Source organism: Nesoenas mayeri, assembly GCF_963082525.1.
Source record: "Nesoenas mayeri genome assembly, chromosome: 1".
Taxonomy (NCBI): Eukaryota; Metazoa; Chordata; class Aves; order Columbiformes; family Columbidae; genus Nesoenas; species Nesoenas mayeri.
The window spans coordinates 105,903,215-105,930,690 of record NC_137541.1 but is presented as its reverse complement, the minus strand read 5'-3'; the positions used below and the strand labels follow the sequence as shown (position 1 = coordinate 105,930,690).

At 39.8% G+C, this 27,476-nt stretch overlaps 1 protein-coding gene across 1 annotated transcript; it reads right to left on the bottom strand.

Annotated features, from left to right (window-relative positions):
* Positions 1 to 2,043: 2,043 nt before the first annotated feature.
* TXLNG (taxilin gamma) lies at positions 2,044 to 26,439 on the bottom strand. The gene is made up of 10 exons (XM_080354177.1): positions 26,145 to 26,439; positions 16,812 to 17,124; positions 16,033 to 16,124; positions 12,517 to 12,687; positions 11,599 to 11,793; positions 10,257 to 10,376; positions 9,136 to 9,210; positions 6,908 to 7,000; positions 6,276 to 6,371; positions 2,044 to 5,288 (listed from the first exon to the last, which is right to left on the bottom strand). The coding sequence occupies exons 1-10, from the start codon at positions 26,253 to 26,255 to the stop codon at positions 4,968 to 4,970; spliced, it is 1,587 nt and encodes a 528-aa protein (XP_080210303.1). The 5' UTR covers positions 26,256 to 26,439; the 3' UTR covers positions 2,044 to 4,967.
* Between the last annotated feature and the right edge of the window lie 1,037 nt (positions 26,440 to 27,476).

Here is a 27,476-nt window from a genome sequence, read left to right as displayed (position 1 = left end):
AAATCCAACCAAACAACCCCAACAAATTAAATGGATTAATACCAGTAACGTATCTTGGACTTGGCAGAACTGAGGTAGTTATTTTGATCCTTAACACCAGGACATAAATTTGGTGGAAGTGATAATGAACTACATCAGTATAGAATATCTAATTACATGGCTGTAGTTAGAATAGGGTTAAAAATGAGAGACTTGAATTCATTTCCTCAGCTTGAGCAAATTTCACAAGATATAACTGGGTATTTAAATTTTTAGATGCTGTCTTAAAGTAGAGCTTTAGGAACAGTATTCTTGGTATAGTCTTGAATTTTGCACAAGGCCTCCTTCAAGACTCAACTGTCAACAGTCCATAAGGCAGGCACATCCCAGATCCTTGTTTGAACAAGAAATCCAAAATAACGTGCAACCTCAAAGCTAGAAGATAAACAGTTTAAAATTAAATTAAAATAAAATCTCTACATACAGCACAGTATTCGTGTTACTTAAAAGTTCCAGCTAGATGGGTGCCAGAGTCAGCAAGAAAGATCAAGAAAAGCTACCAGAGTTAGATGAAACCGAGTTAGGCTGTCAGAATAAAATACATCCTTCTTTCAAGATGACATGTCTAAACAAGAGGAAAAAGGTGGATAATCAAAATTTAAATGTCAAACGACAACATTCAGAAAGGAGCAAAAACTACCTGTGAGGAATAAATTAACAAAGGCCTAAAAGTGAGTACATCAAGTACATCAAACATACTTGCTCATCTGCCACGGAGAGGAAGCCCTGGCAGCTGCACTGAGAGGCTCAGAATGCAGCTGCTGAGAGAGGTTTTTGCACCAGAGACACACTCCACAAGAAAATTAAGTGTGGCTAAAATGTATATATAGGTGTGTGCATGTACATTAATAGAAGTGACCTAGCACCTAAAAAAGGGCAAAATTCCCCAGCTCTTAATGGTGATGTATAACCAAATTTACCCCCAGCAAAAGCTTGCAAATCCGACCAGTTTGTATAAGGAGTTCAGGAAGACTGAGGAGATCCATCGAACTACTAACAGTAGATTTGACCTCTATATCAATATGCACCAGAAGGACAGAAATAGTAGAGATATTCTACAGGGGCAGAGGCAGCACCTTTCGTGAAGACAAGTCTCAGATGTGAGGGAATACTTAGAAGGAGCAAACAGGTTGAGCCAGGAGAGCAACCGAGACCAGGCAACATACTTGGGTTTCCATAATACTTGGCACAGCTCTCCAAAAGGCTCAGGGGTAGGACCTGCATTGCTCAGCTTTTGTGAAATGGGTGTCTTCAAACAAGCAAACAACTTTATTGAAATGAAAAGAATTAATCCTACCTTCAAAGAGTCACTGGGCAGATCATAGTATGTTGTTGTAAAACAATTCTATGTGCTACCTAGAAAAAAATATACTTAAAGGAAAACTGAACTCAAAACCAGTTCTTGCAAGATTAGGGAAGTTGCCAAACGTTCATGAATATGCCAAAAGAGGCAAACAGAACACTTAACGTTATTAGGAGAACTGTACCTTAGTAAGAAATGACCCCACATTGTATGACAGAATAGGGAGCACTTGATGAAGTTACTAGACAACCTCATTTAGAACATAAACTCCTGTATTTGTCACACTGCACCCAAGTGAACTAAAGCAGATAAATTTTTGGAGATGAAAGGGAGGGGCAGAATCCCCAGGAGGCGGCCACAGGCTCAGGCAGAGCCCTTGCTCTGCCCACCCTGCCCTCACCTCACCGCACCGGTGCTGGTGCTGGTGCGGCAGCACTTCACCCACATGCTGCCCCGCTGGCTTGTCCTGGCCACCACCTGTCACACGTGGCTCATGGACGTGAGCCTGTCATAGCAGCCTGCACTCCAACAGCAGGGCTTGAACCCAAACTTCACATCTTTTAATAGTCATTCTCGAGTTTTCCAACAGAAACAATGAGCTCAGTAGATCCAGTCAGAAGACATGAATATGACGTTAAAGAAAAACTCAGAGTCCAATGTATTAAGCATACTTATTTACTTAATCTATACAGAATCGAGTAGATAAAATTTCAGATTCACATTAGTGAAAAATCTCTACAAAATGTTTTTGAAAAGCAAAACAAAGACTGCCTGTTCATTTATCATTTTTCCTCATGAAAGCAGACATGGGTTGTAAAAATAAAGCAGTGTGTTTAGCACAAACTAGATTTCTGCATCACTTTTTTCACAGTTATTTCCATCTACAGTCCAAAGAGGTAGATTTTCTGCAACACCTGAGAATTGAACTGTAACATAACCAGGTGTAATGAAAAGAAGGACAAAACATTAGAGATACAGCCCTAACTTGCTTGTGTACGCGTACAAATATTTGGATCTTGCATCACGTATAATTTAGCCTTTTGCAGCTTTATCACGGTGAAACTGTCAATCAGGCCCCAGAGTTCTGGCAACCAGACATACGCATTTCAGGCTACATCAGTTCACAGCCCAGGTTAAATAGTTTATGTTAGTGGGAGAAAGGCATTAATACAAGTTTATGTAAAAACCCTACTGGAGCCAATTTGGCTGCAGACTGGCAGTGCAATAGCCTGCTGTATGGCAGATCAGTTAGAGTGCTGAGCTTATCCCTTATAGAAATTTGTCTTTTTTTTTGTTCCTTTTTTTAACATAACTCTTTGAGCTATGCATGAAACTCTATTGACTGGTTTCAGGAAGCAAAGTCCAGCTCACCTTGGCCAAAGAAGTTGATATGACATTGGTGTGTTAAGGGTAGGAAAGATATCCCCCCCCCCCCTTTAAAAGCCTTTCACTTGGGATGTTCTGCATCATTTACATGTAAAGTCAGTAACAAATATATTTGTATTGCTGGTCTATACATATGTCATGTCTCTAAAAGCCCTTTAAAATATTCTTCATCAGGGTCCAAAAATTCTCTCTTGCCTCCACATAGAATAAGCACTATAGAAAGAATTGTTAAAGATACAAATGTCCAAATAATAAATTGTAAAAATAGAAAACTGCATGTCCTACTTTGCCAAGGGTATAATGCATCAGATACAAAGTTTTTCACTTTTCCTCAGGAAAATTACTTCATGCGTAGTGTTAGCTGAAAACCAGTTCTTGCAACAACCATTTTTTTTTTTTAATCAGTTTGATTCTATAAAGCAAGTAATTTGAAAAGCAAGTCTGAAATACTCCTTTCCAGTATTTTTATGCTATATGGTTAGCACGATTAACATTTCAAAGCTCTGAGTCTAACCTGACTGCTCACTGCTACCTTCTTTTCATTCCTGCATTGTGCTTGGACCACAAACACAAAACCCGCACACATCTAGGAGAAAGACGGCCAGCTTCCCATTTGCTCCACCATTTAAGAAATGTCAGTTTTGCACAGTTCCTCTCAGTGGTATGGGCTAAAACACATTTATCAGGCCTCACATAACCTTGCTCTCTTTCAGAGACAGCTACATTATTTCAATGTACATCACTACAGGAAAAGGATATCAGGAGCTCAGTGCAGCCTGAACATTCAAGTAATTTCGCCACTAAACTGTCAAGGGCAACGAGGGTGGGAAGCTCATGGAGAGATGTGCTTGATTCAGAAACCCCCTCCCAAGTAAGTGCAAAGAACTTTAAGTACCAGAAGAGGCTACACATGCTCGTATTTCTTAAAACTACAGCAACCAAAGCTAGAAAATAAGTACATGGTAACTAAAGTTAAGGGTAGCTTGAAGGTATTTCACACATTGTCTTGCCAAAAAATAAACATCGGTCCTAGTTTCTCTCAGGAAGTCAAAATATGAATATCAAATTTTCTAGGAAAAAACTATACGGATTAAGGTCAACAAGGGAGCTTTGCTTGTGGTATGTAAGTACCATCTTTACCAGACAACCTAACTGGGAAGGCACGCTGCCAACTGGTACAGCTTTGAGGTTGAGTGTGCAAGAAACTCCATGTTGTACTTCAGGAAGAGTATTTGAATCTACACATTCAATTAACCAGTATACACTTAACTAACGCTTAAACACATTGCATAAAAGGCTATTAGAGAAAGCCTATACGCCACAAACTTGTGTCTTCCACACTTCTGGCAGTAAATGTCTATTTTCCAGCCCTTTGGATAATCCAGAGATTCATCTAGACAGTGACAGATTTCTCTGTTCAGGGTACCCACATGATGGACACACGGCAGCTCAGAGGGAAGAACGTGACCAACACTTGTGCAATAGGCTACACAACTGCAAAATTCCACTCTGCAACATTGCTGTACATCTTCTCACGCATTTGTATTTAACATGTTCACAGGCAGGGCAAAGAGGCCAAACTAACCTTCACAACACAACCCTGAGAAGTCTGCAAAAAGTTGTACACCCTGTTTCACCAGCTGCAAATTAATGTATTTCAAATATGTTTCTTTCATACCATGAAGTACATAAAACTCTTTAAACTTATCTTTTACTATATTCCGGACCTTGGTCATTTGTATATACGAAAACATACTACAGGGGAAAGCTGACATTTTTTACTGGCCATTAGAAATCCTTATGTAGGTAAATTTATGGGAAAAATTGGTAATCTTTAGTATACTGAGTGGCAAATCAACGAGCAAAACCAGAATGTTGTTCTTTAAACCAAAAAAGTGACATGCTGTCACTGTTTTCCCCGGAACGATGTTGTATCTGTACACGGTCTTCCATGACAGTGATTTGTGTTGTGGGGAGGAAATGCACATGCATCCTTTTATGGAAAAATATTTTCTTTTAAAAAATGAGGCAGATGTGCAACACAGTTGTGGAAAATTTATAGTTTAAGCTATTTAAAGCTGCTATGCAGCTTCCTGTACCACATAAGTCCAGTAGTTCTAAGAAAATACAGATATGGTAGAAAAAGTAAGAAAATTTTCACCACAAAACCAAATAGTTACCACCAACAGAGAAAGTTATACACAAAATATATCTCTCGATACAGTGTTTACACTTTGTTTTAGTCTACAGATTCAGTGCCAGGAACAGGACTTGTCAAGACAGTCTTTTCAGAACTATTTGCCGCAAGTGATTCCACATCAGGTTGGATCCCTGGTTCCGTGTCAGTGGGAGTTCCCAGCTCCTCGTGGGAATTGAGCGCGCAGGACTGCAACACCTGCTCAGCAAGATCCACGTCTGCTTCTCTGAGAGAAACCTGCTCCTTCAGGAATTCCACCTTCTCGTTCAGCTCGTTCCTTTCCGTCTGAAGGGCCCTGCATAGCTTCTCCAAACGCTCCAGTTTTATTTGAAAGCCCTTGTATTCTTTATCTCTTACTGTTTTCTGAAGGACAAAAGAAAAAAAAAGCTCTGTGATCCAGCTGATTTTTTCTTTCTTAAAACAATGAAAAGAATCACCAGTATTTAATCCTAGATATTAAGCCTTAATTAATCCAGTAGGTCAAATTCTAGCATCCTTGACCATCACACTTCAGATGCTTTGTCTAAGCTGGAGCGGCAACTAACAGCTTTAGAAACAAGCAATGAGAACTCTATAACTGCATAACACTCATTGTAACCGAGGGCTGCGTATTGGTGAGGATCCCAATATGAAGTCCGACAAAGCAGTCAATCATAACCAAATAAGGGGAACTAAAGGGAGCAGAAGGGCTTACAAGTGGGAAATCTACAATCCAGCAGCAAAATCCAGGTCAGACAGTACCATACTCACAGCTCTCCCAACCAACTCCTTCAAAGGACAGAGGAAGATAAGCAGCACTATAGGAGAACCTATATGACCTAGCAGGGTTTAGCAAGAACATACATAATATACTTGAACATTAGACAGCATAGGCAGGACTGTGTGCCTATGGCCTGCGTGAAAACCGTTTTAGCTCTTCTCTTGCTTAAGTAATGGCACCTCACGACCTCAAAAGCATCAGCAGTGTAGGAAAATAACTGATCCCTTATGCACAGGTTATTTCCTTCACGTCGGCCTGCTGCACTGATTGACCTTTGCTCAGTATACTAAAATACAGGAAGTTCATTCAGCTGGTATGATTTCATACACATTATCCCACCAATTAAACAGTAAGCAAGGAAAGATGAGGCTGAATTTTTTGCTGTCTCAGGAGTTTAGATTTATACAGCAACTTTTTATTTTCCGTGTCTAAGTAAAACAGTACCATTTACACAAGAGAAAACATAAGGCAGGCAATCCAAGAAGGGGCTACTGTGTATTATTTATAGTTCTCTAAAACTGAAAAGCTGTACAAAGTTCTGCAGGACACAGACTCTACTTCAGCCATTCTGGTGCTTAAAAGATAATTACCTCTTCAGCCATTTGCAGAAGAGCCTTGTTGTTGTTTTCCCACTTTGTACGCCACACTATGGTTTCCTTTTCCAGTTTCTTTATCTTCTTTGTCATCTACAAAAAAATAAATAAAAGACTTAATTTTGTGGCTTGTGTTGCAATGTAGGTAGGTTTACATGAGAAATTCAAATTCTTAGTGTTACTTCCCAAGCCCAGTTTGAACAAGTTACTTTACAGAAAAATCCTTCTGCACAAAAATCAACCCCACAAATACAGATTCTGCATTCAAATAAAAGATCGATTCTCAAAAGCAGCAGACTAGCAACCTTCAAGTACAATTAATAAAAAGCTCCAGGGAAATAAGTTTTAAAACATGAACACAGCCAAAAAGACTCAGAAGTACTGTATGCCTTTGATAAAACACTAAAATTGGGTTGTAGATATTATGCAAATGTCACAAACTAGAAAAATTACATTTCTCTTCCATAATATGACAAATTCTTATGCCCTACTTTATGATCCGAATTAAATGTCAAAATACGCCATATATTTTCAGAAGGGAAATACTGCTACAAAATCTAAAATGCATCCCACTAACAGCATGTATTTTTATATTACTTGTTATGAAACTAAGTAATCTTATAAGATACCTTCTCCATTTCTTGCCTGAAGGTTGTAAAGAGTTCATTACTTTTTGCCATGGTGGTCTGGAATTCTTCAAATTTATCCATGTAAAGAGAAAGCTGTGGGAAAAGAGGAAGGAACATTAATTTGAAGAGCTGTACACAAATATAAAAATATTAAGGTACGAGGCAAAATTAAACTCAAAATAGCAGAAGAGGAACTTTATTTTTTTTATATTACCCTACAATTTCTTTTTGAGGAGCATGCAAAACCTGACTGAAAGCATGCTATTCAAATTATATTAATAAAGGAGAGTTCTATGTTTATAGAATAGCAATATATCTTGAAGTAAAAAGGATATTATGTTTAATAAAATGTTGGAAAACATCACAGTTCATCACTATCTCATAAAAAAAAAAAAAAAGTGGGCATATATACATATACAGGAAATCCAGCATATGGTTACTGAAATTAAACTTTAAAAAAGACCTTTCCACCTTAACCAGCCAAAACTAATAACCAAGTCTAAGACAAAATAAACATGATCCATTCCGGAAATCAAAATACAGATTCACAATTTATGAAATCTGCCCAGTGAAGAAAAATCATGGAAAGTCAATATTGACGTGGAATTCATTTAAGAGTAAAAAGCATTCCATTTTAAAAAAGTGAAGAGCATTGACATTTGATTATATAAAATGTTCTTGCCCTGCACCACAAAGTAAATCATAACATATTTTGCTGTTCCTTCTTTAATTAACATAGTTTTAGAAAAATAGGTTATGGCTCTTATTAAAATGACTCATACTATCAGTGTGTGATTTGATGTTCTAAGAATACATGACCATTTACTAGTATCCTGTTACTCCAACTGAAGAGTAATCAGATTTCTCCATTCTTACATTGAGGGTTGCAGGACAATACAACACAGAGCACAAAATACTGTATTTTACTCTAACAGTAGAGGACATTTCATAACAGAAATTACCTAGCTTGTCAACAGTACATTGTGACTCTTTGACATTATTGTGACTGAACTTTCCAGCTCATCTGGTCCTACAAAAAGCTGTCAGCCCCACGAAACCACAAACTATACACATTGTTACTACTAAAAAGCATCAGAAAAAGGCAGTGGGATTTTAAATAAAGGGTAATCAACTTGAAAAAATAATAAAAGACTAATCGTGGCAAAAAACTATTTGGGACAATCTGGATATTATTGAATTCAAGTCCAGTGGAGATATGTGTGTGTGATTACATTTAAATACACACATACACTTTTAATATAACCATTAGAAAGCCTGGAAGAGAATTAGGTACAGTAAGCATGAAAAAGGGCATAAAGCAGAGCTTGCAAGGAGACTGAATACAAAACCTCAAAAAACTGAAGCAATAAAAGGAATAGCTACTGCTTCTCAGATGCTATGACATCAGCTGAACCTGCCATCTCCCTTGGTCTCATGCTGAGCTCTTGTGTGGCCAATGACTGCAGGTGATGCCGAACCACAGTACAAAACTGGAGACCATCTCTCCACTCTCAGAGGGTATTTTGCTGTAGCATTTACAGCAAGGAAACCATCTGAAGACAGCAGTTTTTTGTGGACAGAGACACTCAGGTTACTAAATTTGAATAACTACAGGGATAAACATGACATTGTTTGCTCCCAATCCTCCACGACAGGACAAGATGGAAACCAGGAAGGAACAAATTCTAAAACCTGCATGGACAAAAATCCCCACCTAACTCTTCATAGTCAAAAGGGCCTCTCTGGTCCTGAACAGACATAAAAATATATATAAAAGTACCTTTGGAAAAGAGAACAGCTTCAGAGAAGCCAAGGAATGGTAAAGTAGCCGCCACAATAAATAGATTCTTAAGCCTTCATATACTCTAGTCTCTGTGATATTAACACTACTAAAGCACATTAACTCCAGCAATTCAGTGTTTAGCATCTTCCAGTAGCAGTACTCTCCAGATGTATTCAACAGCAAGTACAAAATGGCAAGCCTTTACAATTTATACTTCACTATTCAAGAGCTACCAATTTAAGAGTTACCATTGGAAATTAAATTTAAGACTTACTCGAAAAAATACCAGGTACTTTTCACAAGTGTGTTGTATCTAATAAATTATAACGTTCTTTCATATGTTATGTTACATTCACTACAATCACACACCTCTGGGTATTTTCTTTTTGGAACAGCACTAAAGACCATGCCATACAAAAAAAAAGAAATATATATATATATATACCTGTTGCTTCAGCTGAGCTTCCTGCTGCTTCATCTGTTCACATTTGTGTCTGGACTCAGTAGCTTCTTTTAGCAGCTAAAAAAAAATGCAAAAAAGCCACATAAGGAAGCAAGTACTTCTAAGAACGGCTTAACTTGATCTATGAGGCAAAATGAACAAAGGTTAACAACACTTAAGGGCCCTTCAACCATGTTTGCTCACATGGGTTCTTTTACTACTATACTACACTTTCATATATACAATTTAAAGCATGTTCTGGCATGCACGATTTTTTGCTGAGACATTTTTCTGATTGGTAGCGTGAGTCAATGTTTCTATTTCTGTAGCAAGTCTGAACTGCTAAATTTATATGAGTAGTTCATGAACAAACTGTATGTAATCTATGACTGTTTTGTAACCTCTCTAATTTATTTTCCACCTCCATTTCTCCAGTCACTTTACAGACTAGTTCAAACCAATTTTGCTTCAACTTGACACCACTTTGCAGGTTCATCTTTGAAGAGGTTTTCATCAGCTTCTGATTCCAAAATTATGTTCTAAAAATACAGAACAATCCAATACTGGATGATCATTTTAAGATTACACAGGAAAAGTAAGGCTTTTGCCTAGAAGTTACAAATATGTAAGGAGCATAAAAAAAAAAACAAACTTCATTTAAGTATTATTTTTTAATTGGAAGCAAACTTCTTGGAAGACTGCAGTAAATTCCTGATTACCAGCATAAAAATAAGACATCAGGCATAGTTCTGGGGACAGACAGTTCAGAAAAGCATACTCTCTATTTTGCATTTGTTATTTCTTACAGCATAAAACCAGAAGTTACAACTCCTGACTGCAAGAAAGTACCTTTCATGTTTCAGCTCAAGACATCTCCCAGTCTAAGGAAAATCTAAATAATATCCAGCGAACAATAACATCACTTGCCTGTAAATATGGACATTAATATTGCAGGCATCATACACAAATCCCAGTCTCGCTCTTGATATCTATCCAACCTTTCAGAAGACAGTCCTCGCAATTTGCTGTATTTGCTTTGCTATTTATTTATTTTACTTTAAATAATGAAAAATCTTGTTTGGTGAGTTTTGTAATTTCTCTTAACATACAAAGAATTCACTTACAAACTCCCTTTCTCGCTGATGTTTTTCCTCTGCTTCTTTAATAAGTTGAGTAGTTTGCTGAAGTTTGGCATCCACAAGTTGCTGCTGCAGCTCTTTATGTTTGAACACTTTATCAATATGCTAAAGGAAAAAAGAAAATTATATTTGTAAAATATAAACAGTTCAATGGTCAATTAAGGTAAGTGTGCACATATGGGGAGACGCATGTTGTTTAGAAGTTTCATGCAAAAGAAAAAGCAGCAAAAGACCGTTTTACATGCCTTTTTTCTCCCTCTATCTTCATACATTATATCTACACTTTCATCTTTCATGGAAGCCAGATGCATATTTTATTACACTGGTACAGTACGGTCAGTCACTTCACACTAGACATTTCAAAAATTCTGTAACAAGTAGTCTGCATCCTTTCTTCTAAAGTTGGTGTACCTACCTCTAATCCTTATTTTACTTTGTTACTTCTAATTATCTGATTGTAGATGCAAATATTTCACGATCACAAAAGGTAGGGAACGAGTCTACAGAGAGCTTTCTAACTGATCCACATTTAAAACACATACACAAAAAAAACCCACTTGAGAAGTTATATTCCAAACATCCTGTGCCAACTAAGAACTCAAACTAATCTTAGCTGTAGAACTCCTTGAAGCTTAGTTCTCTCTTTGACAAGGAGAACTGGCCGTTTTCCACTAGCGTAGCTCAGACTGGCTAGGCTCACATACTGGTGCCAATTAAAGCTAGCTCAGTTAGCCCTATATTACAGTCATTTCCATGACATCAGTCCAAATATATTCCTAAAACATAGCTTATTTTGATTCTATGCCAACAAGAAGGAGCTATATATGCAAAGGACCTTCCCAAAAACCCCTAACCTTAATGAACCAAAACCAATAAGATGGCAAATAACTCCAATAACCTCTCCCACTATAATGTGAAATTATACTTTATAAGAACTTCAAATACCAATACCTATTTATATTGAAAATAACCTCTGGAAGCCCACTCAAACAAGTCTGATCGGGGTGCTCTAACCTTGGCTAGATGAATTCCAAATACCTTTAAAGACAGAGGTTCCACAATCTCCAAACAACTTGTTTCTACTCAGCAGTTTTTACTGTGGAAGATTTTTTTCAATGCATCTTGAATTTAGATATGCAGATAGGAAAAGCAGATAGAGGGCCAAACGACTACTTAATTTTTCAAAGTAGTGAGGTAGAAAGAATAATTTAAAATATGTAGATACAATTGCTGTAAAGTACTAGGGTTTCTTCTCCCCCTTAAATAATTATCTGATCCTCACAGTTAAGGAACTACCAGAATCCCATTAAAAGCATAATGCAAGCACCTCTTCACGCAATGCATACTGCTCAATGAGTTTCTTCAGTTTTTCCCCCAGTTCAATATTTTCCTGGCGGAGCTTGGCATTATGTATATCATGCTGTTCCAGTTGAGTCTGAATCTCATTCAGTGTAATCTGGAAGTGTGCAGTTGCCTCTTTCCGTCTTTCTTCTTCTTCACGAGCTTGCTGCATGTTTTCTTCCTTTTATGAGAGATTAACATGTTAAAGCCAAATCATGCACATTTTTCATATCTGAGTGAGAAACAATGGCAATAATTTACTTCTGTACAGTTCTATGGTGCCAGAGTTAACATAAGCCACAATCATAACATGCTATATGGTGACTATCCATATGAAGTACATGAAACAAAGAATCTAGGAATTCCAAAACTTTTGAGAATCTTGTCCTTACCACTACCAACATTACTCAGAGGCTGGTATTCTAAGATGCTACATTAATACCTTTGCAAACTTAAGAATTACCCAGCTGTTAAAAACAGCATTGATATTATAATGAAACTTCCTCACACAAAAGAACCTCTTGGCTCCCTTCCATTTCATTCCCATCCATTATACTCTGACAGAATTAAGCCTTTTTTGATATCCTGCCATTTCATGCTGTTATTTCACTTGTGCTATTTTTTCCAGCAGGCATGAGCATTGCTCCCAGAAATGAATATGGCAAGACCACATACTTCAAGTAATATGAACCAGTTTGAGGGGAAAAAAAACCTGGTAAGTTGAACCCTCCCCATATTCTTTACCTTAAAATCAGGCACACTTATGCCACATGCCTCTCATCTTCTGCAGGAACAGGTAACAGATAAAGTAGCAAGTAAAAAGCAGCAGTCCTTATTTTGAGCAGTAATCACTAAGAAATATTTCTGCCACCACTGGCACTGTAATTTATGTAAATAAACTAACCTTCAAAGTCTTGTTATGACGCTGTAGCTCCCGACAGAGAGATTCCAGTTTGCTACGTGCCAAGATGGCCTTGCTATGCTCACTCTGTAAGTGGACTTTCTCCTTCACAACTTGTGCTTGCTTCTTCTGCAGTATCTTCATCTGCTTTTGAACATTCCGGCTCTCCTCCAACTAACATTAGAGAGTATATTTATTAAATAAACATAGGTGAAACTATTTTTATGCATCTAGATGAGCACATTCAAACTTTTAAACATTTCAGGTGAAAGCAAGGAACTGAAATAATTTCATTCAGACCCCTAAGTTGATCTTAAGAGAAGCTCCCATCATCCTACAGACAATTCTAAACGTGTTAAGGACTGAAGATGAAAATATACAAATTCCAACTTAATAAACGTTTGCCTTTGAGGAACAGGGACCATGGACCTTTTGACCATGGCCTATCAGCTTGCATTCAGCTAATGCGTAGGACTAGGCCTGAGAAAGGAGGATGCGGCAGATAAAATTAAAAGCCAGCTGAGACCAGCTTTTCAACAAGTCACAACTTTTTCCACTCTCTTATCTATAAGGTTCACACAGCTGTTTATCCAACAGGTCTTGTTTTTACTATCAAAAAGAAAAACCTACAGAACTGTACAGAGTTTGCTCTTGTCAGCAGGAGCTCCTACCAAATGAAGCAGTAATTGATAGAAGTTTCTAAAATGCTACAGTATTTCAGAAAGGAACATAAAAAACTAGCAGGCCTGACAAATCAAGTCAAATACTATTAAAGCTGCACAGCTCAGACTTTGATGACTTAAGTGATCTGTAGTCTCAAGCATTTGAAGCAAAAAGTTCATTCAATTTCCTTTAGGCTGTTTAGATGGTAGAAGACAGTATTAAACTTCGTATACAGTGCTGACTTCAAAATCTGTTCTATGAACACCCAGTGAATAGAATTTTCTTCCATTAATATCTAGTTGAGAGTAAGTTCCATTACACTCAATTTTTGGGCTCCCTGAGAAACCGTATTATTTAGAATCTGTTCTATTGTAAAGCAGGTAACAATGTTAAGCATAACTCTGCTCCTTATTAGACAGTGCCTCAGCCTCGGGACACCACAGGAAAAGAAGGCTGGCAACAAGGAACATCACCATGGCAGAAAAGAATACAATACTAGTTTTCTGAAAGAACTCAAAATAATGCTGATGCACAAAAGAAAAAAAAAAACCAAAATTAAGGACCTCCATGACAACAGTAAATTAAATGTATCTTCTTTAATCTAGTTTTGAGAAAAGGTATGTTAAGGGAATATTTTGATACTCAAACATAAAAAGACTGTTTCTTGGGTGTCCAGAAAAAACACTTCAAGTGGCTGTGCTGTTCTCATACCTACAGAACTTCAGGCCCCTAAAAGTATGCCAGTGTGAGACATATCACCAAGGATGCAAACCTTCCTGCATCACAAACTGATCTCCTGATAGATTCCAAATTAGAAAAAATAAAAATTGTGGAAGATCTTTTGCCAGGAGAGAGGCATTCCTACCTTCATTGTACAGTCCTTTTCATGAGACACGACTGAAAAACCTGACAGTGAGCTTTAAAGATGATGAATCTTTAAAAAAAGAAAAAAAGCATTGTAGGTGCACTGTCATTAACAGCTCAAACCTCTGCTGGCATTAAATCTGACGCCTATGCCAGTGGTTCACCACCACTGTCATGAAGAAAAGAACGCATCTTAAAAGAAACACAACCAGATCCAACCTAAACTTTCTAAGGGGAACAGAGTACCTCTAAGACTCATTCACGTAAGATGGAGCTACCGTTACACCCAGACAAGCTCCCACCCAATTTCCCAGCAGTTCAGAGCATCATGGGGAAAGCAACTTTTCTAGGATGGTGACTATCTGTGGACTGTGAATGCTTACTCTGCCTACAGACTGTGGATCCTCTCCTGGAAGGGGAACAAACCTGCAAACAGGTCTCTCCTGATTGCCAAGCTTCTTGAAGGAAATTGCAATTTGTTTGGTCTGGCTGTTCCCTAACTGGTTTGAGATCTCTCCTTCAACAAGGGAACCCAAAGTGAAGATGGTGCCCACTATTTTCTTTTGGCAGAAGTGAGGAATTCACCCTAATCTAGCTCCTCATGTCAGCCATCGTCACCACTGTGATTTGACATGGAAGACGTCCACTCAAACAAAAAAGGTATCACATGCACAAGCCATTGCCCAGAAGAACTAACTCATTTACTGCATTTTTCTCTCACAATATGAATGCTCATTTTTAGGTGGACTCTCCATCCTTGAGTTGCACTATGGAAGTATTGTTCCTCATTTAAATGAAAGTAACTTCTTAGAGAAGCTGCTGGTTTTGTGGGAAATTCACTCACATTAGCAAGAGTGTGCATGTGAGAGAAAATAAGGAAAACAAAGCAAAAACATAAACAGACCTCCAAGGAGGACTCAGGATTTCCTAAACAGAACTAATCTAAGTCTGTTCTTAAGTAATTAGTATTGCTTCTCTGACTAAAACCACTACTTGCTAGCTTATCCTCAAAGCTCTGGAGACATTATTAATCTCAAAGAATAAGTAAATTTATTTCAGAAGCGGTATGCCTTGTTGTACAACCATTATGCCATTTTCAGAAACATTTTCATATATAATACACTTAACTGAACAGCTTAACAACAGTGTAATATTTTCCTTCTGTGGATGTCATCTCTTTAGTTTTGCATTCATTTTATAACTACAAATATGGTGGGAAAACATACACACACAGTATTTCCAGGCTTTCCATTCTGGCCTGTCCCTGCCTCAAGATGAACAAGCCAATCATTTTTGTCTCCAGCCACACTCTGAAAAGTGAACTTATGAGCCTTTTTTCCCTTTCTAATTTTGCAATCAATTAATTTAGATAAATCTTAATCTCTCCTATTTGGTGTGGGAATGCACCTAACAATCAATTACTGCTAACATTTTGCCTTTTTTGTTTGTTACTGAAGAAATACATACTTTTTAATCTGTTCCTCTACACGATCAGAAAGCATAAAGCAAAATTAAATCTAGTTCCTTCCAACTTCTCGTGCCCCCCCCGCCCCCTAGTTACTAAAGAGTTAAGTATAACTGAACTTTTTTTTTCAAATCTCTATAGCACAGTATGTTCTTTCCCTTTATCCTAGGGGTATAAATTATAAAATGCTAGCACAAAAGTGTTATTGACAGACAAAAACTAAGAAAATAATTACTCCCAAAAGAAACTCTTAGCTCTTCTGTTGATCCTGATGTTATCCTCCAACACCAAGTTAACAAAAAGTTATCATAGCCTATTTTTCCTTTGAATTTAGGCAGTCATGTAGAAGTGAAATGACTACATGCAAGTTTGGCCGAAGCAATACTCACAATAAGCCTGAGGTTTTTTTTTCCCTACCAACACTGCAGAATATTCAAAATCATTAACTGTCCTGTATTAGAAGTTCTTGCATTCCAGAGTCAATATTAACACATGAATAACTCCTGCTATCTTTACACATTACTTACCAGATCAGCATACTTCTTGCACAAAGCTGCCAGCTTTTCCTCTGGAGTAGAAAGTGTGTTCAAGGCTTGCATTAATAATAGCACTTCTTTTCCTATGAATTACACGAAAGACAACCATGTTGAGAAAAAAAAATACCAGAAAGGCAGCCTGCCTCTAGAAGTAAAATATAGCACCATCAGAAATTAGTGTGAGTTAAGTTGTTCTCTGGTTTGATAACTGCATAATCCCAGCGGATGACAAAAGGGAATTTAGCACAGTAAGAATAAATCTGTCTTGCCTATGAGCCATTACACAACTTGGATAGCAAAAGTTACTTTTACCTTACAGCCACAAAAAAAATTTGGTTTATAGCACAGATAAAACCAAAAATCTGAAAGAGTGAAATTTAAAAGGTTAAGTTTTGCTAATAAAGAATATTCACACAAGTGTTTTTAATAAGCCTTTAGAATTTAAATATCAGCAGTGCTCTGGTAGCATTGAACATCACAATCCCAAATTTAAAAGTTAATCCAATAATGAAAAATTTTAAAAGCTGATTAGTAATTACCAAATTGTCATTAGAGCTCCCGTAAAAATAGCATTACTAGCTGAAGGATTCTTATATATGCATTAACAACTGTCTTTTCCTAAGCAGAAGTGCACATTTTCTCTGAACATCCTGTTAAAGATGACAAGTTTTGGTTATAGAGTAAACCTGAGACAAAGATAGAGCAAATGCACAGCTATACTACAAAAATATTAAAGCCATTTAAAAATGCAAATGCCAAAGAAAACATACCCAAAGTTTTCTCTTTGTGTTTTTCAATCTCTGGATCTTGTTGGCCATCGGGTGGATCAGTACGGGCTTCTTCTCTCCCAGGAGTCTCCTCACGAGACTCCTGGGAGCAGCACGTGGACCCTGGGTGCTTTCTGTTCTTTGTGATATATTCAGCTTCTTCCAACGTGCCCGTGTTTTCCAGGCCAAAGCAGTTGGACTGCGTGTGCTGCGACGCTGTATCGGACAATTCATTGCACTTGCTGTTCATCAGCTGGTCCTGGTTATTCAGTCCTGTCTCCGGAGATCCAGTTTCTTCCATTGCACCACCAAACAACTTCAGAAGGGAAAGGAAGATGTGAAAGTAAATAGCCAAGCAACTGTATTTAAAATAAAAACTTGCACCTTTCCTTTGCTGGATAAATAAGAGTAAACTTCCACCATTATACAAGATGATACTCATTGTAGTTAAGATAAGTACATCAATAACTGCACGCAGAATGAACCTAAAAGCTGATGAAAAAAACAGCACACAACAGCCTGAAGTATTAATTACTCTTAAAAAAAAAACCCCTTTGATACCTTGTCATTGCAAAAACATTTATACTCTAGAAATAAAATCTGTTCTTAAAGCTCAAAAACTAATTGGCTACCATCTCAGCTGTTAAAGCACATAATGTCAAATGAAAACATTTCTCCCTCATAGCTCCTAAAAATATATCTCAAAAATCAACACAAAGTATACTAAATCTAAAACTCAGCAGGAGTTGACCTATCTTTGTGTACTGTTATTTGAAAAATACGGTACAGAAACTGAGACAGGAGGACACCATTATTAAAACCAACTTCATTTCATATGGGTTTCAGAAAACTGAAGATACCGGTTTTAAAATAACTCAAGGGACATACTGCAAGAAAGAAGGGGAAAAATAAACCTCTAGGAAGCCTAAAGAAATCAAAAAATACATTGTTTTGATAACATAGGTAGGGTAAAAGTTTGAACTACTTCAATCAGAATGCCACATAAAATTGTCAGCTCATGTCTGGAGAAGATCTGTTGTTATAACAAGAACGATAAACAGGACCAGGAGCACATCCATTTTGAAATATTAAAATTTACATCTATGAAGTAATTTAAAAAGTGAATATTAACTGGCTTCAGATTTGGAATCCTACAACCTATGTGTCCTGATTTTGGCTGAGATAGAGTTAATATTCTTCCTAGTAGCTGGTATAGTCCTGTGTTTGGGATTTACAATGAGAATAATGTTGATAACCGATGTTTTGGTTAGCACCAGTGCCTGGAATAGTAGTCAAGGACATTTCAGCTTCTCACTCCATGCCAGATGCACAAGAAGTTCGGAGGGGACACAGCTGGGACAGCTCACCCCAAATGGCGAAAGACATGTTTCATGCCATACGACGTCATGCTCAGTATATACTACACTGAGGGAAGAAGGAAGGAGAGGACGTTCAAAGTGATGGTTTTGTCTTCCCAAGTAACCATTACACACGATGGAGCCTGGCTTTCCTGGAGGTGACTGAAAATCTGCCTGCCCATGGGAAGCAGTGAATGAATCCCTTGTTTTGCTTTGCTTGTGTGTGCAGCTTTTGCTTTACTTATTAAACTGTCTTTATCTCAACCCACAAGTTTTGTCACTGTTACTCTTCTGAATCTCTCCCCCATCCCACCAGGAGGAGTAAGTGAGTGGATGTGTGTGGCTTAGTTATCAGCTAGGGTTAAACCATGACACTATGATTTTTAACCATACATTGTTTCTGCTCAATTAAACAGAACTTTCCTGAAAGATTTCTTAAACCCCCAAATGTTTAATCATTTAACCAAAAAGTTAAACATCACCAGTTGTTTTAACACTGCAGTGATATATCCATATTTTAGAGCAGAAAACCTAATGATAACACTCCATAGCTTATTAAGCAGCTACCAGACTCCTTTCTCAATCACCAGAACAACATTCTCCATTCATAGAAACATTTAAGGCTGAAGAGGACTTCAAGGGTGTTCGGTTGGGTGTCTTTTTGTTTGTTTTGTTGCACTACAGAGACTGGCACTTAGGACAATACTTGAAGGCAATAGTGTATTTTTTTGCTGTCTACTTGCAATCCTACTTCACAACATCCGTACATAGTTAAAAGTATGATAAGCAGAGCTGAACTTGTTTTATTGCCAAAGTCATCCTTTCTCATCGATTTATTTTCAGTTAACTGAAAGTAATTAAGCCACAATGAATTATTAAAAAAACAGGCTTGTTTACAGGCAGAGCTATACTGTTTAAGCACAAATTTATTTCAGATTATCTTATATATTAAAAATGTGCTAATTCTTAAAGCTGTGAGTTTGCGCCGGGTTTTATATTCTGCACAGATGTACTGTTTTCCTCTTCAAAAGGAATTAGCCAACATCAAAGGAATGCAGCCAACACTAATAATATATTGTGAGATGTATTTCAACTCCCAATTTGTTCAGCATGCTTGGAAGAGTTATTTAAAAATCATTAAACAGATAAGCATTAATATTGTAAAAAATACATAACAGCTTAGTTGTTCTCTATACTTAAAACAAGTCCCTTGCTTTAGACCTTATTCTCAGGGCTGATTCATTCTTGAGAAGATGGAATTCACATAATATCTTTCACAAAAGACAATAAACTTTTAAACTGCAAATAATCTGTATAAACATTAAGGAGTAACTTTTGACTTATCAAGGAAGATTCCCTTTGTGCTGCTCTTTACAAGTGTGGAAATGATGCACCTGTTTTATGGACAAATATAAACAGACTGCAGTTTTATCATTTCCAATCATGTCAGACAACATACTTGATAAATGCTTGCAAAGGTAATGCAGTAATAGAATTAGTGTAACAAATAACCAATGCCAATGTCATTTAATAGGTGATTTTTTAGAGATCTAAAATGCAATTTTTTTTCTTTAGATTGCCTTAAACCATGAGGCTTCTATTGGCTTACCCCTCCAAGCTTAGGGTCAGCTTAACAAACACCACACGCTTCTTAAAAAGGGACAAGAGATGAGAAAACAGCAGAGCTCAATCTTTTTCTAGGTACCAATGGTTGAAACTGTGGCACAGATCATCTCTAAAAAACACAATTCAAACAGAAGCTGAAGGTACTGTGTCACATTACATTGACAAGGCAAGAAAGATTAGAGGTACCTGGACACAACATTATACCAGAGTAGAAATGCACTACCAGTGCAACAGCCGAAACTTGCAAGCTTTTCCATGGCAAAGAACGTTAATTTCCAATTCAGACACTTGTGTCTAAGATGCTTGGCAAAAAGTAGGGGAAATCTGCTCTAAACTCAAGTTTCTGGTTTAGCACCATATTTCCAGACTTTCTGAAATCCACAAACAGACTCAAAATTTTCTTTTGGAAAGCGGAGCACAAAATTGCCAGGAACTCCAACAAGGAGCCGAGAAGGCCTGGCTGGCTGTGGTTACACATGGAACAGCAGCTGTAACGACTCTCTTGCTGTCCTTTCATTCCTCTTTTTCACGCCTGCCTCTGTTGTGCTAGCAACAATATTCCTGCAACTTGTTTTAACACAGTTTATAGCCAGATCAGTACCGCAACCCAGGTCACTGAACAGCAACAGCCAGTCCTGCCAACCAGAAGTGCTAGTGTGACGTCTGGAAAGAAGCCAAAGCACCAGAGTCACTAAAAAAATACCACCACAAAAAAACACAAACACCAACACACCATGAAAAAACCAAAACACAACACGCACACACACACATAAAAAGAAAAAAGCCAAACAAAACCAGAAAAGCCCCAAACAAACAAGTCAACCTAATCACAGCCAGAGCACAAGTAACTAAACAAAAGATACCTTTCCCTCACCAGAGGTAAGTAGTTAACACTGAGTACTGAGGTACTGAACACTGTCAGCAAGATGACGTTCACAAGAAGCACTACTTCATTCGCATTTAGGCAACACAGATTTTTCACTGCCTTCCTCTGAGAAAATTCAGCCATTTCTGGGGTAAAAATAACAACTACTGCCAGGGATGTACATGTGACCAGTAAGTTGCAAAATGCCCAGCTCTAGTAGCAAACCATCAAAGTAACTGAAACACCGGTCAGTTCAGAGCTGGCAACTGACAAGCATATTTCAAAGCATCTGGAAGTTTCACAGAGTGAACTCCACCACCTCATTAATTCAGCAGAGCTTTTTGTAGAAGTCAAATTAGGTGTCAGTCCAGTTCTTTACTGACAATAGTAATTTCTCAACTCTGAGTATTCTCCATCCTTTGTCAAAAAACCTACAAGGATTTTCAGAACTTTAGACTCATTTTCTGAAGTCTAACGGGGAAAGCAGAAATTACCTATCAGAATACTGAATTGAAGAAAAAGGTTTCTGTACAAGTGTCTTGTACATCTCAAATATATTTGAAAATAATAGCAACAGTGAAAAAACTAGAGAACTTGTCAACCTTCTTTTTGGTTTTCCAGTGAACATGGAACAACGTCAAGCATAGTGACAAGCAAGCATGCTCCCTGCAAAACCAAAGCTCAGTGTGGCAGCAGACAGTTCCTGTAATAATATACAATTTTCTTAGCTTAAATAAAATTAAAAATTGGTGACTGCAAACTAGAATACTGTATTTAAAGACGTAGTTCTACCAGTAGCTAGACCAACCTGACAACATACAAAAAATAACCTTAAAAAACACTTCTTAAATTCTATCAAGTTGTAGTCCGTAAGTTCCAGCCAAACTGACTCTAGTGACACAACATACTAAAATTCTATTGTATTTAACCTGGATTATGAAGTGTTTGTTTTCCATTTTAAACAAGAGAAGTCTGTTATTGCCTGAAAGGGGCTACAACACTAACAGTTTGATGACTTCCTGATTATGATTAACAGTTTCTCCATTAGTGCTGTGAGCTGCCACTTTAGATATTAAAAACATAACCAGAAGTCTGAACAGCCTTCTTAGACTCATTTTTAAAATGCTTTAACTACAGATAGTTTTAGATTTGATCTGTATCAAGCTTCAAGTTGGAGTGTAGCAATAACACACATCCACATGAAGAATTTTAAGTACTAAACCACATTAGTATCACTGAAATTGCCCCCCTCTTATGAGACAATAGTCAGAACAACCACAGTTACTACCTCTATCTTTGTCAAATGTGTGCTCATCAGACCAGTGAACTTCTCAGTCTAACATTCCAGCCAGAGCAGAGAACTTCCAACAGCACATTGTATAATAGCGCTGATTCAGTACTGACTGAATAAAAACAAAACAAAACCACTCCACCACAGACCTTCTACTGAAATAACCATCACCTTTTCTAGCTGCTACCATGCTCTCTCAGCTGGCTTCCAACCTCCAGTTTTCTAACCAGCTTGAGTGATAGCTGGCTTATAATGTGACAGACCAGAACTAGATTGTTACACATACCTAGAAAGATTTTTCAGTGATACACAGGGTATGTTGCACAGATAACGTGCCACTTCATAAAATGACAAAATTCATCACAATTCAAAACTCTGCCATTACAAAATAAGACACCACCTATCTAGCTGTGAAACCAGCTCTTACAAGGTGCTGATATTTCTGAATAAACGTATCATCTTCAAGATATTTAAGACAGAGTTACAAGCCAAACAACTTGAAGATGCCTGTAGGGAAGTCACTGGTAACATCACTCCTGCTCACTCCAATGTTTTTGTTGTCTTCTGCCCTGTTCTCTCAACTTGTACCTTGATCAAAAAGGCACACATTGGGAAAGCTCTACCTTACTTCATACCTAAAAGACGAGAGTGCAAGACAGGTGTCCTATATATGAAATATGGCTATGATCACAAAAGCCTAAGCCAACTTTTCTTCAAACACTACTGCTTCAGCAACATGTGCTGCACATACGGACAAAACAGACACCTATGCAGAACTTACATGCCAAAATGTATCATGAACAGACTTATTTTCTTTTTCTAGTAGCTACAAAAGTCTGTAACATACAGTGTTATCAAAAATATACTGCATTTATTATTGGTGCTACGTGTAACTATACTGTATACTCCTGCGCACACACATACACAATCTTCCCTACCTAAAACACCTCTCTGTAGCTCTTATTAAAAGAAACTATAACTAGTAGGTACAACAACACTCTTTCTCTCCTAAATGATAGTAAATTATCCAGAAAAAAAAAAAAAAAAAAGAAAAGGCAAGCACTAGCATTAATCTATCTAGACATCTCCTACATTCCCCAAAGTAGCAGGTGGCCTACACTGTGAAAAGAGTCTCACAACATTAACCTTCAGAATTGCTAATACTTTCAAAAAATATTCTGGAAGCTTTAGAACAAACATGTGTACATAAACCAGATTTTCACAACTGTAAGACAATCTAAATTTAAAAAAAAAAAAAGCTCAGCAGCTCAGCATCAGGCTCCAGAAAAGACCATCTGCATAACACTGTTCCTCTGATTACATTTTCAAACTTATCACACACACAAATGGAATATAAGCCTTACACCCCTATCCTGATCAATTACATTAAAAAAATATTGTGGCAGAAAGTACATCATATTTACCATAAATGTTTATTGTTTATAACAAATTTCAGGCTTCTTGCATTCCAGCAATATACTTTTACCTGCTAACACAAGAAAACTTACTTTGAAAACATGCATGTATTATAATACACTTTTCCTCAGCACAGACACTTCATGTAACTTAACTGTACTGTGCTGAAAATCAGTTTGAAGTCATTCTTGGCAGTAATTTTATTCATGGTTTCTTCACAAAAACTAGCACTTGGGGCTGTCACAAAATTTGAGTTTGAATTTTATAGCAGGTGCACCTTCATCCACTGGTTTAGACACAGTAACTCATATGCTTGTGACTACAAGACTAGCTTATTAAGATTATTTGTCCATGCAGTACTTCTCTATACTGTGCTCACTGACCTAAATCATCATGCAGTCTAATTATACCTTTCTGAAAACCTGATGGCCCCTGAGGTGGCCTCCCCACTGAACTAAGATCTGAGTTATGAGATCAGAAAGTAATTTCAAACAAACATTCCTCCTTGTTCTGTCATTACATTAAAAATTATGTTCTGTGCACTCATTTATCTACTTTCAAAATACTGGAGTGAGGCACTTGCTGTATGGCACATCATTAGTTTCAAAGCATCACAAGGTTAGAAGTCCCAACACAGCAGGAGGAAGATTAAGCAACATCTGCTTTGGAAACCTGCATTTTATATTTATAAAAAGTCAATAGAATTTCACTTCTGTTGGCCTTACATTCAAAATATGGTCTTTGATACTGGTTCACTTATATTCTCACATGGCTATTGCTTATGGGCCTTACTTTTTTCAGTTACCCTTTCCATGCTTCTTTCTCTTTCAGTGGCCTCATGAAAACACTCCTGCTCTTAAAAATAGCTGGTTTATTTACCTCAAACATAACCACAAAGGAAAAAACAAAACAAAGAGGTTGGATTTGTATCATTTTTCTTTGTTGTGTTCCAAAAACAGATTAGAAATATCTCTGCCCTGTTTCAGCTTAAAAAATAATAATAATAAAAACCTACTTCCTGTAATTCTAGCAAAAATTTCACTGGAGTAACCCAAAGCTTAAATGGAAACTTTCAGTGCACCTATACGCAGGGCAAGTGCTGCACATTTCACTAGCCCTTCTTTAATGCAAGCATCTGAGACAGGTGATAATTAAGAAAACATTTAATATAGCATGAATCACTTCCGTCAATGAGGTTTCACTTCCTCTTTACTATAAAACTAATAGTTTTCTAGTCATCCACAGCACATTTCTGGAAAAAGCAGGGTAGACAAGTTCTGAATTCCCAATGCAAACAGGTCACAAGGAAACTAAAAATAAAGAAGCTCCTGTGTACCAAGGCAGGGGGAGAGAAATCTTTGCAAGAGATCGCTGAAGGATTTTTAATTCACAAAAAAAGTTCAAAGGAAAATTTGCTTTATATTCCCTGTCACAAGCCACCATTTATTTCATATACCCACAGTCAAATGGAATTTATGTGGAGATGCTGTTTTTTTCATTTTGTTTTGCTTTTTAGTTTTTAAACAACATCACCATCTGCTTTCATAGTGGACACTGAAGTTACTTAAAAGCCACTTCCTAGTAAAATCTTTAGAAAACACACAGCAGAAAAGATAGCTCTTCATGGAGAAAAACTAGCTCCATAGCCTCCCAAATCTCTCTCCAAAAGCCAAACTAAACAAACACCACAGAGTTACTATTTCTGGGATGTTATTATCTTTTATGTGTCAGAAAAAAAAAGTTACCACAAAAAAGCCACTTGAATTTATGCAAGGACACAGGATAAGATCCCAAAGTGGCACATGAGATACCCAAGGCGGTTCTGTCATGTAAAACACTCTAGTGGCGATACTACATTCAGGAGAAAACTACTACACATTCTATGTCTTTGCTGTTCGGGTTTTCCTAGAAAGACGCATAAAAGAAATTACAGTAAAGTCACCAAGGATGCCAGGACACCGTTGCTTTCAGTGTAGTTTCGGCAGATAAAGAGAGAAAAGGTCATTTTTACCTATTTCGGAGGGTAAAGGAACGTTCCTGCCACCCCTGGCCTCCCCCCACCGCGCTGGAGCCAGGCAGGGTGGCCAGGCGGGAGGGGACAGGCAAGCGGGGGCAGGCGGGCGAAGCCCCCGCCGCTGCCAGGCGCACCTCTCACCTCAGCCACACCGCTCGCCTTGGCGAGCGCCAAGTGCCGGCAAGCGGCGCCGGGGCTGCCCGACACCGCCGGGCCGAGGGCAGGGGGGACGGCCCAGCAGAGCCCCCGGGGAGGCCGGCAAAGGCCCCCAAGGCCGTCCGGACCCTTGCCTGCGCAGCGACGAGCGCGACGGGCCCCCGTCCCCACTCACCGGGCCCCGCCACGTGCCGCCGCCCCCAACGGCCCGCCGCGCGCGCGAGGCAGGGACCGCCCCGCCCCCGCCGAGCTCCCCGCCAGCGGCCGGAGCGGGAAGGCAGCGGGGGCAGAGCCACCCCCAGCCCCCGCCAAGCGAGCACGGCTGCCCCGGGGGCGATGCCGAGACACCCCCCAACAAGCACCCGCGGCTGCAGCCACGGGTCCGGTCTCGGGGGAAGCGGAGCGGCGCCCGGCCTGCGCGGCGCAGGCTCCCGAGAGCGTGGAGAAGCAGCGAGGGCACTACCTGCCCCAGCCCCGGGCGCCTTGGCTGGCCGGCAGCGGAGTGCGGAGGCCGCATGGGGACGGGGGAGGCGGGGATCGAGGCACCACAAGCCGGTGGGGCGGAGAAGGAGAGCGCCCTCCCCCCGGGCCCGACTGCGCGCCGCCTCACCTCCGGGCTGCCGCTCGGGGCCGCCGCCGCCTCGCCGCCGCTGTGGCGCCGTCCCGCCGCGCTGCCGCTGCTACCTCCTCCGCGCGCTGCCTCCGCTCCGCGCGTCGCCATGATGTGACGGCAGCATCCAAACAAGCTGCCGAACCCAGGGACACCGGAAGCCCTCCCTGCGGGCCCGCCCCCTCTCCTGACAGCAGCCAATCGCCGCGCACTGCTCCGCCTCACGTGGAAGAGTTGCGCCCGCCCTGCCCGCCGCTCCGCCAGGCCCTGCCGGGGCGGGCGGGGTGGAGGAGCCGCCCGGGGGCTCCCCGGAGGGAGGCGGACTGCGCTTCCCAGCGTGCTCTGCGCGGCGACCCGGCCGCTCGCCCCCAGCACGCACCGCGCGGCTCCCCGGCGCGCCGTCCTCAGCAGGGCATGCCGGGAACGGTAGTCCGCTCTGCCGCGGGGGCTGCCGGGAGATGTAGTCCCGCCGGCTGGGCTGGGAGGCCGGGGCGCGTTGGAGGTGCGGGAGGGGCCGCAGGCTTGTAGCGTTATGAGAGGCCGGGCACCCAAGGGATCTGGGTCCCCTCCCTGCCCAGCGCCTTGTAGCCTAATAGCTTCCTTGTAGCTATTATTACTGCGTGTGTCATGGCTTTGAAGACGCGGCCAGCCCGGCGACGGGGCCGTGGCGGGAGGCCGGGCGTGGGGTGGGCCCCGCGGGCCGTCCCAGGGCGGTGGCTGCGGCCGGCCGAGCTGCTGCTGCTCAAGCAAAAGTAGGACGCCTGTCGGGAAACCTGAGTTGCACAAGGAAGCTTTGCCAGAAGTGGCTTTGCAATGTAGCCGAGTCCTGGACTGCACGCAGAGCGTCTGCACAGAATCGTGGAATCATTTGTGTTGAAAGGGACCACTAAAGGTCATCCAGTCCAACCCCCTGCAATGAGCAGGGACAGCTTCAACTAGATCAGGTTGCTCAGAGCCTCGTCCAGCCTGGCCTGGAATGTCTCCATCTACCAGTAGGGCATCTACCACCTCTCCGGGCAACCTGGGCCAGTGTTTCACCACACTCATTGTAAAAACATCTTCTTGGGCAGGCATGGCTGGAGGAGTCACCTTGAGTCACAAGCCCTTCTTGTGAACATGGCCAAGCCATTGCTTTGCCACACAGCTCCTGCTTGTGTGGAGGCTGCTGTGGGTTCAAGGATTGCTCCTCGAAAGAGAGGGGTGACAGCGTGCAGAAGGAAAGACTGAAGCTGCTGAGAGGCACGTGTGCAACCACCATCAGTTTCATGTGCACATGTGGGCCTTGGTCTTCTGGTGAACTGGTGTAGAATAACTTCAAACTGATGCAAGCAA

Excerpts from the sequence above, each read along its gene's own strand:
- TXLNG (XM_080354177.1), bottom strand. The coding sequence starts at position 26,255 with ATGGCGACGCGCGGAGCGGAGGCAGCGCGCGGAGGAGGTAGCAGCGGC. Across the intron at positions 6,372-6,907 it reads TCAGGCAAGAAATGGAGAAG|ATGACAAAGAAGATAAAGAA; the intron begins GTATCTTATAAG and ends ATTTTTTTGTAG. Across the intron at positions 5,289-6,275 it reads TTCTGCAAATGGCTGAAGAG|AAAACAGTAAGAGATAAAGA; the intron begins GTAATTATCTTT and ends TTTGTCCTTCAG.